The sequence below is a fragment of the Aedes aegypti genome, chromosome 3 (assembly GCF_002204515.2).
Source record: "Aedes aegypti strain LVP_AGWG chromosome 3, AaegL5.0 Primary Assembly, whole genome shotgun sequence".
Taxonomy (NCBI): domain Eukaryota; kingdom Metazoa; phylum Arthropoda; class Insecta; order Diptera; family Culicidae; genus Aedes; species Aedes aegypti.
Window position 1 is genome coordinate 261,043,790 of NC_035109.1, and position 16,978 is coordinate 261,060,767.

The 16,978-nt window shown below is 36.7% G+C and overlaps 1 protein-coding gene across 4 annotated transcripts in view; it reads left to right on the forward strand.

The window, feature by feature from the left end:
• LOC5571127 overlaps positions 1 to 5,622 on the forward strand; it is a 74,297-nt gene extending 68,675 nt beyond the window's left edge. For all 4 annotated transcript variants that reach the window (XM_021853302.1, XM_021853301.1, XM_021853303.1 and 1 more), the window contains one exon: positions 4,330 to 5,622. In XM_021853302.1, coding sequence (XP_021708994.1) covers positions 4,330 to 4,522 — 193 coding nt within the window. In that variant the 3' untranslated portion in view covers positions 4,523 to 5,622. The remainder of the gene's footprint in view (positions 1 to 4,329) is intronic.
• The last annotated feature ends 11,356 nt before the right edge of the window (positions 5,623 to 16,978 follow it).

Below are 16,978 nucleotides of genomic sequence, written 5' to 3' on the forward strand. Positions count from 1 at the left end.
TATGCAGTAGACTGATGCAAGTTTGCCTCCCCTATGCGTAAACGATGCTAATATTGGCCAATAACATCCTCCCAACGTTTTAAAATATTTGGAAGAAATTTCGTTGTGCACACGCTATTTGAAGATTGTATGGAAATTACTATGGAAAAGGCCAACATTGTTTGCTCGCCTCTAACTCTGCGTCATAGTATTCTGTGGAAAAGTTCACTAACTCTCCCGAAGTGAAATCATCCTAGCTACAACTTTGACAAAGACCACATTATGATTGGACGTCAGGATAAATTGTTATTCACTATTATAAAGTGGGTTCACATGTAGTATGCTTCATCAACTGTTCGGCAGGCAACAATGGACCTCCTAGCGGGAAGAATAGATAAAAGTAATGCAGGCTACTGTGTTCTACTTCAAGCAGTGTTGCTCTGAAAGTAATTGAATGATCAGCATGATATAGACTTTGGAATCAATAATAACAAACTATACGGACATCCAATCAAAATGTTGTCTTTGGTAAAGTTGTAGCAGAGAAGATTTCACTTGAGAAGAGTTTGTTCACTTTTCCCTAAAATATTCTGACGAGGACTCAGAGTACTGAACACAGAAAATTTGCCTTTTCCATAGTAATTTCCACAAAAATTTGATCCAATCACTTCAAACTTTGGGAGAATGATTTTCATCATAATTGACTTCCTTTAAGCATAAGGGACCAAAAACTATAGAAATTGCTTCACTCTAGATAGGGAATGGAAAAGAATATCATCGTTTCCATTTGAGACATTTTTGAATTTCTGCTTTAAATACAGTTGAAAAGAAAATTAGTAGTATCAGTAAAAATATTTCGCCATCTTAAAAGGTGCGCAATTGTCATACATATGGATAGTGTAAATTTGTCCTTCGCTGCAAAATTTAGGGAATCCCGCTAAATCAAGGAAATTTATCATACTAGCCATACACTAGAGTTTTCCATTTCTTGAAATTATTCCAGGATTCCAAGTTTGATCAAAAGTTTTCATATGCAATAAGGCCGGAACAAATTTGAAATTTTACTTTTGTCTCCCACCCCCCTCCAAAATTTCCAAAAAGTCAGAAGGGGGAAATAAATTAAATATCTTATTTTCAGTGTAGATTTTCATTATTTTTCGTGTTTTTTAGCTAGCTTTGTAATTCGTCTTTACTGTATTATATGAGATAACAGGTGTTAATGGATTACAAGTCCTCAATCTGTTCGTTTTTGGTAACAGTGTGGTCTATAAAAATAGATTTTTTTATGATTTACATGAATTCTTCTTCTTCTGGGCATTACGTGCCCACCGGGACAGAGCCTGCTTCTCAGCTTAGTGTCCTTATGAACACTTTCACAATTATTAACTGGGAGCTTTCTTTGCCTAAGTTGCCATTTTCGCATTCGTATATCATGTGGCAGGTACGATGACACTTAATGCCCAGGGAAGTTAAGAAAATAGCGAAAAGATCCTGGACCGACCGGGAGTGTTACATTAGGGCTGTTCAAAATAAAAAAAAAATGAAAATTCAATCTCCCATATCTTTCTTACAATCCTTACCATAAAAATAGAGTTCGGTGAAATTTTCAGCTTTCTAGGTAGTGATTTGAAGGTGGCCCAAAGACGACGTTGGTTATATGGAAATTACTATGGAGAAATGTTGAAAAATGTTCCAAGCACTTTAGTACTGGAATGTATGTACAAATTTATCATTCCATAGTAAAAACTCATTCTTCGAACCATAACAAAGAAGTTTGCTGAAGAGAGCAATTCAATCCGACCGATAGGAGAAAAGATATTCATGAGTTTGTTAGCTATTATTTAGCTTCACATCTACAAAATCCAAAACAAAATTTGCTCAAAACGGATTTGTTTCTTCAGCAACTTCCTTCATTAAGACTTGAAGAATAAGTTTTCTCTATGGGATGATATGTTTGTACTTACAGTACTAACGTAATTGGAACATTTTTTAGAATTTCTGAATATTAATTTTCATATAAACCTACATCGTCTTTGGGCCACCTTTACCTTACCTTATTAGAAACATTCCTGTAGTGAACAAAAGCTTACATTTCTTATTTTGTGAGATTTGTGCCTTAAATGTTTAGTACAGCATTGAACTTGGATTACAATATGATCCAAAGTATTCCCTTTATGAGTTTCAAAAGAGCGTATACAGAATACTTTCAGCATTTGATTTTTCCCACATCTCTGATAATGTAATGTTCCATATACAGCGAAAAATGTTCAAATGAGAATGGAGAATTTTCTGATAATATAAATAACAGTTTTCTCCAGAATGAACAACAAATCTAGATGAACATTTTGCCCGTTTCTTCATTTAGTGAATCACAATGTGTTGCCCATTCTAAAGAAAATGCAAAATAACCCTATTTGGACATAGCGTGCAGCACAGACGAGGAACCACTGGCAGCGTCAGTCGGTCAGTACTCTTTGAATGGTCACCTGATGGTTATCAACGTGAGACGCCTCCCAGTAGAAAAGAATAACAAATAGAATTAATTACGAGACGAAAGGGTCATCAGTCAACGGGCGAGAAAGTTCTGTGTCTCGATTACCAGGACCGCCAACCAACGACACGGACGAATGGGACGGCATTCCTGGTGAAATGGGATGCTGCTCGTTGGAACAATGTAGGAAACGCTTTCAGCTTAGGCGAAATAGATTGATCCTGATTTTATCGCTTCTCCGGCAGACAATTGCTGCAACTGTGTCTCAATTTGCCACGCTACTCGTGCGTTTGATGGCCGTAAAATATGAGCCTAGTTTTGATCCGAGGACTTGCATTAGTGCAAACTGAGCATAAGAGTTTTTGCAGCCACTTTTCGCTTAGCAATTGACAATGGGATGAAATGCGAGACATCTGCCTGCTGGTGGAAGCTTCAATGGACAATTTCAATGGTGCAGTTTTGAAAAAAAGTTTCCCTGAGCGAGGAGATTAATTTGATTGATAATGTTGAAAGTAAGCGCCGTTATGCTCGAATGGATTATTGTGGTGGTGATAATTGAATTATTTCGCTACAATGAATGCAATGAAAAACTGACGCCAGGTCGGTAGATGAGGGTTTCCATTTCATCAAATTTCAACATTTTGAGATCAAGTAAATTTCTTTTCTGTGTCATTTACTTTTCAACTGATTTACAATCGAGTATGAGCGTATTTTACATTGAATACCATATTGTATAAAACATAGTTTTAAAAACTCAAAAGTTTCCGTCAATGGAACTTGACTAGACTTTCAACCAGTTACGGCAAAACTCAAAATTGAGTTATGTCATAGGTCATTTGTGATTATTCTTCAACTGCAATTGATAACTGATATCTCTGTATTTGAATCGCAAGTATAAATGAAGAGCTTTGCAAATACTGATTTTTTTTTAGGAAAAACTATCAAAATTTCCTACCATAGGGCTAGGCAGAAGATTGTTTTTCAGCTGTTGCTCATTTGGGTTTGCACAGATTATAAGTAGCAAGATAGCATCGAATTTTCCAAATGCAACGTCTCAATTGCATTGATCCCATTCGAAATCCATCGCAAAACCATAATGCGATTATAAACTCAATCGGCATCAGAAGCACCAAACCGCATCATTCAATTGCCCATACACCCTCCCTTTGTTAGAATTTTATCATCGGTTGATTTTTTTCTCGTGACAAAACTTTTGGGAACTACGCTCTATACGGCAATAGGTGGTTCTCCAACTTTGCCCCATCATTCTTCCGAACGCCACGGCTCGTAGTGATGCGAGTGACAGTTTTACGACACCGTCTGAGCTGCATCAGCCACATACAGATTGGTGAGTCGTTGTCGTAGTCTTCCCCTAACTTCCCCCACTCTGAACTTTGCAGTGCCATCCATATATGGGGGAAGAATCGTCGAATCTTGAAGACAAATTCTGCTTCTTGTATTTCGAAAGGGTCAGGCGGCAGGGTCAAGTCAATGAGCAAACAGAATTGAAATATCCGCAACGACATGAGGGAGTGAAGTAACTGCGAAAAGCATTGACGTAACTGGAAGAGGCTCTTATATGGCTCAATCCCCCTTACAAAAAATCTAAATTTCAATGCCCGAGCGCTTGAATGTTTATTTGACTAAAATAAGTAGGTAGAAGATTTGGGTTTAGCATCTACTTAAAAAAAATGTTTGTGAGCCAAGTGACCTAAAGTAATCACGCATTACTGATCTTTGATAAATGATTACAACAATTTACAATTCTGTATACTGTTTTGGTTCATTCATTATCAATTTCAACTTTTAATTAAACACAATATTGCAAATGTCTGACAGCTTTTTAATTCTTCCCACAGATTCCGCACCTGCCTCAAAATGTCCGATTCCAGTGATGCCAACATGGTTGGCAAACTCTTCTTCAACATCGTACAATCGAAGTGTTTCGTACTGAAGCCGGAAACCGTGTGCACCAAAACGTCATGGTGGGGCAAATGCGAGAAGAAAATACGGAAAAAGCGGGCGCTGATTCGTGATAATAGGAAGTACTAAAATTTATCGCGCCAACCCTGCTGCCAGCCCGTGGGTAGCTTCGTTCACCGTACTGCGTGGTATATCTCTCACTTGGCATCAGTGGCGTCAGCAGCGTGTTTGAGAAACACTGAACGTTACACCGGGAGGTGTGAAAATCGTCAGCACTCTGCTCACGGGTTCATACAGTAGCTCTTGCGAAAACACTTGAGCACTAACGCGAATCAGAGACAGGATGCGCCGCTATTTGGCGCCCAACACGCCATCAGAACTGTTTTACTTTCTGGCAACCTACTTACCAAATCAAAAAGAAAAATTAATATTGCTAGCAGCAATTAGGACTGGAAATCCCAAGGAGCAGTATAATGATGTTATTTATTGTGTAGACCGCTAAGTTTATTTATTAGTAGCACAAGCTGGTGCCCGTGGCATCTCAATAATTGACTCCTTAACACAACGATGATTCCTATTAATTATAAGAACAGTTGTAGGCGACAAATGTTTCTCTTTTGTGTCTTATAAAATCAAAAAGAAAATCGGATGCCAACGCGAGTAGAAAGCATTGCCATTCTCAAGGAAATCTAACATCCATCATAACTAACGAGCAACCGGTCGAGAATCTATCAAAACCGTACAAACTCCATGACAATTTATGCATCGGAAGCGATTGCATTGTTAGTATACTATTGTTCTCATCATTTCATTTCCATCTATTTATTTTCGAAGCATCGTGGCATTCTAGGGCTTAAATCATTTAAACTATAAGAAAGAACTGTTGAGCCATTTTGAAAATTTTTAGACATAGAGCTTAACCATATAGACGTTTAAATAAAAGAACCGGGAATTTCCACGTGTATATATGTAAATTATTGAATTAAAAAAAAACAGGTATTTGTAGGTTTAAAGCGAGTTACGATAGGAATTAACAAAACAATATCTCGAAAAAGTGATACAACGTGGATGAATGTTTGTTCGTAAATGAGTATGAGCATGAGTTTGAGATACGCAGCTGAAAATTATTGATTATAAGTAGGTGTACTTAGGAAACTTTTTTTAAATATTAAAGAGAATTAAAATAAGGCACTTAGAAAATATCAATAAATTCAACACTGTAAATAAAACTTACTGATTCTATAAAACATTGTTTATTTTTTTGTATTTTTTTCCATGTCACTTCCCTTGATAATACGGATTCAATAAAAAGTGGTCAGTGGATCACATAAAAATAACAAACGCGTAATCGACCATCACGGATTTTAACCTTATATGATCAATTTTGACAACCCTGTTGATTAACGTGACCCATTTTCATATATCCAGTATTGTTATTCCCTTTTCTATTGATTTGATAATCTTGAAATCAATAATGAAATTTATCAATTATTGCGCCAGCTATGGTCAAAAATGTAATTAGCACCTTTTTTCATATATCTAGATAAACATTTGAAAGGGCTCAAGAGGTCTTGGGCCTTTTTTTGGAAGCGTTGCTGCTAAGTCCAGTTGAATCCTGAGAAAATTAAGAGAATCTCTCACTTATCGCTAAGTCCAGTTGAATCCTGAGAAAATTAAGAGAATCTCTCACTTATCGCTCTCTGTAACAATCATAATTTGCAGCACATGGTGAGAGCCTGTTTATCGTATACTGATAAGCTACAGCTCTGATTAGATCGGGGGGATATCAGTGCACGATAAAACCCCTCTAAACAAGCTCTACATTTGGGGGACACTATTGCTATCGGGTGTTCGAGGATTGTTTATCATGCCAGGAAAATAAAACACCTACCCCAAGCAAGCGAGAAAAATAAATTTGATCATCGCTCTCTCTTCGGGTTCCTCGTTCGCTGCTCCTATTTATCAGACTTGTTACAACTTGCAATACATTGCCGATCATGGACCGCCACAGCTGGGATGTTTATCTTCGCTTGCTTTGATCGTACTTCAAAATCAATTGAGAACGAATTCTGCAATGCCTGGTTGAGCCCATTTTAGCCAGTCCACGCAAACTAACTCCACTATCAATCAGATGAGCCTTTGTTCTTCCTGATAGTGATATTGAACAGCGATTGGCAAAGTCATTGTTTACCAATTTCGATGTGCCCTTTTCTATTTTTTGTCTGAGTATAGAGTAGATTTACAAACTTCAAGCACGCCTCAACCCCGTTAGAAAAGGCGGATTCCGCTCAACTTTTAACAGTAGCTTCCGGGGTCCGACGCTTCAATCACCTTTTCAAATGTTCGGCCGACAATGTTCATATCATCCGCAAAGCAAATAAATTAATTGGATCTCGTGAAAATCGTACCTCGGTTATTGAACCCGGTTCTCCGCATAATGCCTTCTAGCGCAATATTGAACAACAGGAAAGAAAGTCCATCACTTTGCCGTAGTCTCCGGTGGGATTCAAAAGAACTGGAATGTTCGCCTGAGATCTTCACACAATTTTGCATACTTTCCATCGTTGCTCTTATAAGTCTTGTGAGTTCCGGGAAAGTTGTTCTTACCCATGATTTTGCATAGTTCTACGCCCGTGGTGGCCAAAGTACGGCCCGCGGGCCGCACGTGTCCTCTGCATCTCCTGAACGTGACAAACTTCGCACAATTTTTCGCCAGGAGGCTGTACTACCCCTAAAGTTATCATGAATAGCACACTGATCTATTCGGAAAACTATCTGCGTTCAGAAATACAGGCGATTGAAAAATGAGCCTGAGCATCACAGGTCTACGCGGTCGATACTATCGTTTGCCACCTTGGAATCGACGAAAAGGTGATGCGTTGGGACCTGGAATTCACGACATTTTTGGAGGATTTTCCGTACAGTAGAGATCTTATCCGTTGTTGATCGGCCGTCAACGAAGACGGCTTGATAAGTTCTCATACCGAGTATGACCGAAATCCGTACACTTGATTGAATTGCCATTATATTAATATTAAAATGAATAAAAATACAGCTTTTAGATTATACATCTATTATAAATTTCGCACCTTATCGAACGCGACGATTTGTAATCGTCGCCGGCGGATCCGTCGCCAGCCAACCAGCCGCTTCGAATTTGACGTTTCATCAGTCTTACAAACATAACGGAAAATCACCTCCTTTGATTTGTTTGCTAGCGACGATTTTGTCGGTCTGTTTGAAAGTTCGCGGCGCGTTTTGTTGTCCATGAAACAGACAATAATTGCAACCTGAGACGAGACTCGCGAAGTCGGTCTTCTTTTTCTGTGATTGCTGAGTTTTTTTCTTATTCCACTTTGTGTTTATACCAATGGGCCAATGCACGAGTTCACTCATTTGACGTTTGAGCGGTGCCGAATTCACTAGTTGCCATGGTCACGTAAATAACACGGCACCGCTTAAACGTCAAATAGTGAACTCGTGCATCGGTCCATTATGCACATGCTGTTCAATTCCTCACATGAACCTCTCAGCAAAAAATGTTTGAGTTTGCATCACATCGAATCATAAATAGCCGTTTGAGTGAAATTGCATGCCAGCAAACGTAACAGACATTAGAAATAATTAATCTTCTGCTTAGATTTATCAGCAACTTTGGAAAAAAAACTGTTTCGCCGACTGAGGTTTTTAATAACAGTTTACTTTGAACACAATACTTTTCACTTTTTCAGCCATAAAAACGGTGGGCTGCATTTGACTTTTCGTGAGAGGGGAATCTGGGCTGCATATGACGTTGATATTTTTCCTCTTCGCGAGTCTCTCTCAGATTGCAACAAGTTATAAGTTGTTATTTATGCTAATTAATATAAATAAGCCATGATTTGAAAATTGTAAAAATCAAAATCTTATTATCTTAGCGACGTATCCGCCGCTTATCATTGCGACGATCGCTTTGTGTGCCTTCTTAGTGATTTGCTAAAAAGAATGAACATAGTTTGCAACAATTTAATAGTGAAATTTGGACCTTTTGAAATCAATTGCTGATTTTGTATTTGTAATTTAGGAGTAAATGCAATTTTTGTGCAGTACAATAAATATTTGAGAGGATTGTTGTGCTGTACGGATTTTATTTCACAATTCCAATTTGAATCTAAATCCGTCACGGCAACACTAACATATTTAATACTTTTTCAGTCAAAACATATGGTAATATGAAGCTCAAATATAACGCTGATGTTTTATAAAAAAAAGGCGTTGAACTAGTGCACAATGCTGCGAATGCTTTTGGTATTTCGGAAATCATCGTCAGAGATGTGTTATAAATCAGTACGCCCAGGAGCTCCAATAATTTCCACAACGAATTAAAAAACCGTGAACTACAATTTTGAAATGACCGCAGTAGGATTGTTATTTGGTGGAAAGCAAGTGTTTTAATTTTATTAATTCTGGTGACATCTGCTTATATGAGCATTAATATACAGGTAATTTCTTACTTTGGAAGCCTGGCAAAAATGCATCAAAATGGATCTATTTTCAAAAAAGGAATTCCATCTCGTGGACCTTTTTGAAACGCCACCTAAAGTTGACAAGGAGAAGAACTAAGAGTGATACGCGAGGATGGCGAGAAAAGGAAATAAGCGGAACGAGAATTTAAACAAAGTGATGGGTGAAGCAGAAGAGCTGAAGAAACTAGCAGAACTTGAAAAGAAACAACTGGGGCGTAAGAGTTAAAGAAATTAGCACAACAAGAAAATAAAAATAAAGGGTAGCACAGCCAGTCTGAAAAGAAAAAAACAGTGCGTGAACAAGAAGATTATATGAGAATAACCTAACGGGAAGATAAAAATGTGATGCGTAGCGTGAGGAAGAAAAGCAAAGGAAATCAGCGGATCGTACGAAGGGAAAGGTGCAACAGAAATAGGAAGACCCTAATCCAGCAGTTGGGAAAGACGAAAAAACTCATATCCTTGAATTGAAATGAGAAATGAGAAAAAAATATTTGATTTGTACCGTAATCCGAGGTAGCATTGATCAGTTTTTGGGATACTTCTTATTTTTTTTTTTCATTTGATGTTTTATATTTTTAAAGCAAGTGCTGGTACCCACCGCTCGTGACTATATATACTGTATATTGGTATTAAAATTGGTATTTTTGTTTTAAATAATTGTTTTAAGTGATTTTTTGATTTAGCTGATACGGGGTAACATTTATCACTCATGTAAAGAACGTTCGGTAATATTAAAAATATCGTTACTTACTTAAATCATGGCCCCTGAAGCCGTAGTTGAAGACCACACTCTTTCAAGTCATTTACTTATTGAGTTATAACAAAATAAATACACTTTGAACAGCAGAATACGCCTAAAGGTAGGCAATTTCCTAAGGAATTTTCGCATTCTCAATAGTAAATTGTAAAAGTTGCTTAAATAAATAAACTTTTGAAAAATTTGACAACGAAATTGTTTTCGGCGATGCCATTTTTAATAACAACCACATTTTCCTTGCTCATACCATTTGCACAACTCATGCGAAACATGAATCTTCGGTGGTGTCAAATCATTGATACAAAAACTTGATAAATTTACGCATGAACTAAACGCAATTTTCGCAAACATTTCAATTTTTATTAGCTTTTGAATGCAAGAAAGAGAAGCACCATTCATGCTTTGAAAATGTTTCACCAATAAATGATGATTCGAACACTTTACGAGCAGGGTCATACCTATCAATGTTACCCCGCTGATCAATGTTACCCCGGATTACGGTACCACTTAAGATTTTCTTTAGAACTTGAATTATATTGATGCTTGAATTAGTGTTCTCTAATTTTAAATTATTATTATTATTATTATTTATTAAGAAGGTTTCAACTACAAAGTCATTCGCCTCCAGTCTAATTTTTAATGAAACTGAAATTAAAAAAAATAGTGCTGTACGTATGTTGTTTTTATTTTAATACCAATAAAAATCATGCAGAACCCATTATGCTCAAAACGGACCAATAAACCGTATGATGCGTCAGTATAATGTACATTGCGAATTCATTGGCATTACTATGTCCAAAGAGCAGCTTAAAACACAACTAAAAAACAATAGAAGTAATCCATAGCATGTAAGAAAGTATTGTAATTATTGTAAGTAGTCTACCTATGCTTGACGAAATAAATAAATAAATAAATAAATAAATAAATAAATTAGTAATCATTAAGTGAACAGATTCTACCCCATTACCTCGAATGCCAGTACCCCGAATGCCATATCCCAGAACGACCCATTACCCCGAATTATAATATCACGGAGAAATATCAATTAAGGTAATTGTACAGTCGGAGTTATGGAATTCGGAGTAGTGGCATTCGAGGTGATGGCATTCGGGGTAATGGAGTAGAATCGTATATTTATAGGGTTATTTGTATTTTAAACGCATGGCTACAGTAACAGATTGATTTATTAAATTACAGCGTAACAAAAATGACATTTTTGCGTGTCTCAAGAACCAAATTATGTGTCTCTAGTTGATTTGGGGATGCTGAACCTGATGCCATTTTCAAAAATGTCCCAGCACGTCACAGTTTTAGCTACAGGTCACCAAAGGTGCATATAATACTGGTTTCTTTGATGTTTACGTAAAACTTAAGGTATGATTTATCAAACTTTTTAGAGACCGAATCCACCAAGCATATTTAACTTTCACTTCAAATATAATTTGGTTGAATTTGCACGATTAAATTTGAATAAAATCGATTTTTTCGACATGCTTACAGTCTCCATACAAAATTTATCATTTCTCTTATATGGGAAAATACAATACTTTTCTAAATCATTAAAAAATATCTTTTGAGCATCGAAAATATTATGAACTTTGTTGATAGGTATTGCTTTACACAAGAAGTTTGAATTCTGTGGCAAATTAAGCAAATAAATTGCCATACAAGCTGACAAACTTGCATGCAAGTTGTCTAAAACAGTCAAATTTTGCATTTTCAACAGCCAATATCTCAAAAACTAGACGTGCTATGATATTTTTGAAAACGGATCCAATCCTTAATTTAGTAAATAGCGGTATTTTGGTGCTTGAGACAGAATCGTGTTCCGCAGTGTAATGAAAGAAAATTAAATTATTGTTCAAATTGCTTTGTGGACCCAATAATAAAATCGATAAATGGAAATCGGTCACTTGAATAAAATGAAACCTGACAATTTAAACATTCTCTATATTACAAACACGGAAAGCATTAGACACGTCAGGAACAAAAAGAAGAAGATAAAAATGCCTAAAGTTGGCAAGTTATGAATTTTGAGTAACTGTACGGATTTCGAATTATAGGTGTACGAATTTAGATTCAACCTTATTAGAGTGTATGGATTTCGATCCAATTCAAGTGATTTTTATTTCTATTTTGTTTAAGTTTCTACTCAACTTTAAGCTCATTTTGTGATTTATTATGTCTAAAAAGACGTAAAAAATATGGAAAAAAGACTGATCTGATTGCCTATTACAAATCCAAATATGTTTAACAGAGGTTTTTATATGGCTTAGGTGTACGGATTTCGGTCCCATACGGTACAATAGGTGGCAGACAACGAAAGATGATCTGGGATAACACTTTGTAGGCCACGTGAACGCTCGGAAATTCTAACAATCTAACTTTTTGCCTTTCTTGTAGATGGGGCATATTACACCTTCGTTCCACTCCTTCGGTAGCTGTTCTGTTTATCAGATGGTGCCTATCAGCCGGGGCTGACAAATGGCCAGCCTCTCCAGGCACATCTTTATGAGTTCAGTTCCGATATCATTCTTACCAGCAGCTTCATTGATTTTGAGCTGGTGAATGGCATCCTTAACCTCTTTCAAAGTGACGGCCGGTTAGTTTCCATAGTCCGCAAGACTGATAAAGGCATTTCCTCCGTTCTCTCGACCTTCATTGTCTGTGTTCTCAGTGTCATTCAGGTGTTCGTCGAAGTGCTTCTTTCACATTTCGTTCACCTCACGTTCGGCAGTCAAGATGCTCCTATCATTATCCCTGCACATCTCGGCTCGTGTAACGAAACCGTTGCGGGATGCTTTGAGCTTCTGATAGAACTTCCGTGTTGCTTGAGACCGGTACAACTGTTCCATCTCCTCGCTTCCGTCTCCCCCAGGCGAAGTTTTTTCTCGCGAAGGAGGCGGGTTTGCTGTTGCCGTTTCCGGCCATAGCGTTCCACATTCTTTCCGGTACCTTGCTGCAGCATGACCGCCCACGCTGCATTCTTCTCCTCCAGAATCTGCCTCGTCGAACTAATCGTTCGGTCGACTCTCTCCAACGTACACGACGTTGCTCTCAGTTGCATCGTTGATGGCTGCTCTCACTGTAGTCCAGCAGTCCTCAAGAGGGGCTTCATCCAGCTCACCCTCTTTCGGCAATGCAGTCTCGACGTGCTGCGCAAATGCGGCTGCTTAAGCCGCTTTTGGTCATACTGAGGCGGCCGTCGGTACCATACGTTATTAACGACGGAAAGTCTTGGGCGCAGTTTAACCATCACCAGATAGTGGTCAGAGTCGATGTTAGCGCCAGGATAGGTCCTGACGTTGATAATGTCGGAGAAGTGCCGTCCATCAATCAGAACGTGGTCGATTTGTGATTCTATCTGCTGTGGTGACCTCCAGGTGTATCGGTATGGAAGGCTCGACTACAAGTAGGTGCTACGAATGGTTATATTCTTGGAGGCGAAGAAATCAATTAGTCGTATGCCGTTTTCGTTCGTTAGCCGATGAGCGCTGAACTTCCCAATCGTCGGTCTGAACTCCTCCTCCTTTCCAAACTGAGCATTTAGATCTCCTATGATGATTTTGACGTCGTGAATCAGGCAGCTGTCGTGCTCGCGAGTAAAAAGCGTCTTTATAATCATCAGTGCTTTCGGAGTGAGGGCTGTGCACATTTATTAGGCTGAAGTTGAAGAACGGGCCTTTGTTCCTTAAATTGCACATTCTCTCATTGATCGGCCACCACACGCTAGCCCGTTTGTCGGTAGACATAGCGTGTACCGACAAACGGGGTGACTTGCAACGGCGGGGTGACTTGCAACACATTGCAATTTACAACAGAATTTCACTATAAAACTCAAATATCCAAAGAATATTTGTTATAAATCGGTGCTACTATACGTGTGACTTACAATTCAAGTAGAGGCCACAGTTAAAGCAGTTATTAGAAACAGTTTTACAAATTAAACAATATTGTTTTAAATGTCTTGAAAACTGATTATTGATGGAAGGTCCAAATCGTGACCTGAAAAATGAGGTAGATTTAATTTACAAAACTAATAAGGTACCGTGGGGCAAGTGGGTAATGGAATTCGCATAGTTGAGATTCTTACAATTCTAGAGACATTAAATTGAAACAAATGAGGATGTGTATATTTTTTTAGCTTGACTCCCACCATATATAAGCAGCATGCTGAAATTGATTTTTATGAAAAATCAAAGAAAAAAATACAGAAAAGTTTTTGAAAAATGTCTCCTTACTTTTCACTTGCCCCAAAAGTGGGGCAAGTGAAAAGTTTACCGTTTTGAACAATAAATTCAAAAACAAACAGTTATATTCACGATATCTATTAGCTTTAACACTTGTTTAGGCTTCCCAATGAACAATAACATAAGTAATAAGTAAACAAAGAAAATGTTATTCTTTTAACTTCAATTTACTTCTGTTCAGTTATGTTAGTTGAAATGATTCGACAACATTATAACTGCAACATTTCCAATGTTAGTTCTTACATTATAGGACAGCAATTGCATTTCTGCTCTGTAGAATTTCCACCGCTCGTTATTTGTTTTTGAGAAAGTCGGATATGACGTCGGATAACTCTTCGGGATAAATCAAACGGAATCCTTCAATAACGTATTTAGGGTCTTTTTTATGTGGATAGACCTATACCCCATTTTTATGTTTTGAACTAGATTTACATAGACATTCCATGAGATTTCTGTGTGTTCTCTAATATTGCAACTTTTCAGTCAACGTCTTCCTTTTAATTGGCTGCCCGAAGTAGACATATTGATATTGTAATGTTTGGCAACATCTTTCAGAGAATTTCCATGATTTCTAATAGCTTTTAACGCTTGAGTATAGTGTTTCTTGAATTATCAGCACGTTATGTTTTTCTATGATAATTCCGAACCATGTTTATTTATGGCTACTTAAAGAGAAAACACAAATTCAATCTCTAATGATAAACTTTTCACTTGCCCCACCTGATAAGAAAATTGACGGTGTTTAAATTTAGTTATTTTTAGGTCTACGTCGAATTAATTCTAAAACTTTTTTTATTGCAGTTTGAAACTGTCACAGAGCACAACTAAGAAGTGGTATAGGAAATTATTTTCCGCAACTTTTTTCCACTGAATATATTAAAATAAGATTGTACGCCGCCAACTTGTTACGGAGTAACAGTTGACAGGTTAACAATGTTTCACTCTATTATGCAATAATGGCTGAAAAATCTCAGAAATCTCTTACCTATCGTAATGTTCTCAATGACCTCAAAGGTCTACGCATGAGTTTAAAACGTTAATTCACATATTCAGTAAAATATATCTATTGTTTTCACTTACCCCATTTACCCACTTGCCCCGCGGTACCTTACTCTACATGGTATTTCTATAACTAATAAGTGATAATACGACGCATTTTATTTTACGAAATTGTAGCAACAACTTTAGAATAAAAATCCTTTTTATAAGAATATACAGTATTGGACAAAACATTTGCAAAATTTTTGGATTTTCCATACAAAATGACCAATTTCGGAAAGCTAGATCTCAGTTATTTATGGACCGATTCGAATGAAACTTTCACAGAACATCAGATATAACTTGAATTTTAACATATATTTTTGAATAATTTTTCCAATCACGAGTTTATAAGTAATAACGGTTTGACTAAAGTGTTATTTTCGACGAAAAATTCAAAACTTTTTATCTCAAAATCTGATAGCCCTACACAAAAACTGTCTTTAGTAAACTTATTCATCTCGTCAAAATCTACAACTTTGCTGAAGATACCATGAAGCTATTCCTTCAATATGTTTAGTTATGTCAATTATAAAAAATCGTCAAAAAATTCACTTTAGTCAAACCGTTACTGCTTTTCAACTTGTGATTGGAAAAATCACTCAAAAATATATGTTAAAATTCAAGTTATGTCTGATATTCTGTGAAAATTTCATTCAAATCGGTCCATAAATAACTGAGATATAGTTTATCAAAGTTGGTCATTTTGTATGGAAAATCGAAAAAGTGGCAAATGTTTTGTCCAATACTGTACCTATGCGGGGTGACTTGCAACACTTAATTTTCAAACAATTTTGAGTTTTATAGAAGTGGAAAAGTTTTGTGTTAGGGTCGATGTACCAATAGCCGCATAGCTAAGAACAAATCTCGCATACTCTGAGATAACGCCCTAAAAGCCATTGGTAACCATGTGTGTAGCTCGTTGTTTCTGAGCAAGTGAAGGAATAAACATCCAAACCAACATCACTGGTAGGTAGATAATGATCCTTTCATCAGCATAGAGTTGTTAACCTACGTGTAAATGCATTCAAATGCTCAGAAACAATGAGCTACACACATGGTTACCAATGGCTTTAAGGGCGAGATCATAAGTTATGCGAGAAATATTTGTATAAAATCGAAAAATAACGCTAGCGTCATTATTTTTACATCATCTGAAAGCTTTTTATCTTGGTTTTTTGGGAAAAATATGAAAACTGCGAAAATTTATATGTTTGCATTTATTATCGCTTGTGCCACTATAGGAATACATGTGCCTATAGTAGCACTATTTCTAATTTCTGTTCCTATAGAAGCACTAGCATCACGGCGTTGGCAAAATACTAATCAAAACCGTATTTTTACAAAGCTTTTATATTTTTCCTTCAAAGTGTGGATCAAAAGCTTTCGTTTGATGTAAAAAAGTACTTAATTCATTAATTATTTCGCATAATAAAAAATAGTTTCTCTCAGTAGTGCTACTATAGGAACAATAGGTTAACTATAGGCGCAAGGGAGCTCAAATTTTAAGCAAAACTAATTATTTCGATCATTTTTTGAACAAAATCAAGCAGTGTATCAATGGTACTTAGATAAATAGCTCCTGATCTTCATGTCAAAAAATATTTTGAAAAGATTCATAGCAAAACGGCCGTAAAAAGCCACTAGTGCGACTATAGGGGACTGTCCACTAAGGGAACACTGACCCTAGGTCTACTTTATAATCAAAAGAGTAATATTTCATCAATCAACTACAAACATTCGTTAAAAATATTGTTTGCTTCAGATATTGGACCTTGATGATTTAACACCTCATTTTCCCATACAAAAATATTCCAATCATTTTTTTACAAATAGGCTCTTGTACTGATTCGAATGTTTTAAATACATGAATAACAATAGTTAATAAGTGCGACTGATAAAAAATATCAGCATTTTGTTACCAAAATCTAAATTAGCATTGAGTGTTGCAAGTCACCCCGCACGAGGACATTCAAAAAAATTCATCTTTTTTATTATTTTTGATATGATAAAATAACTCGATTCAATCTTC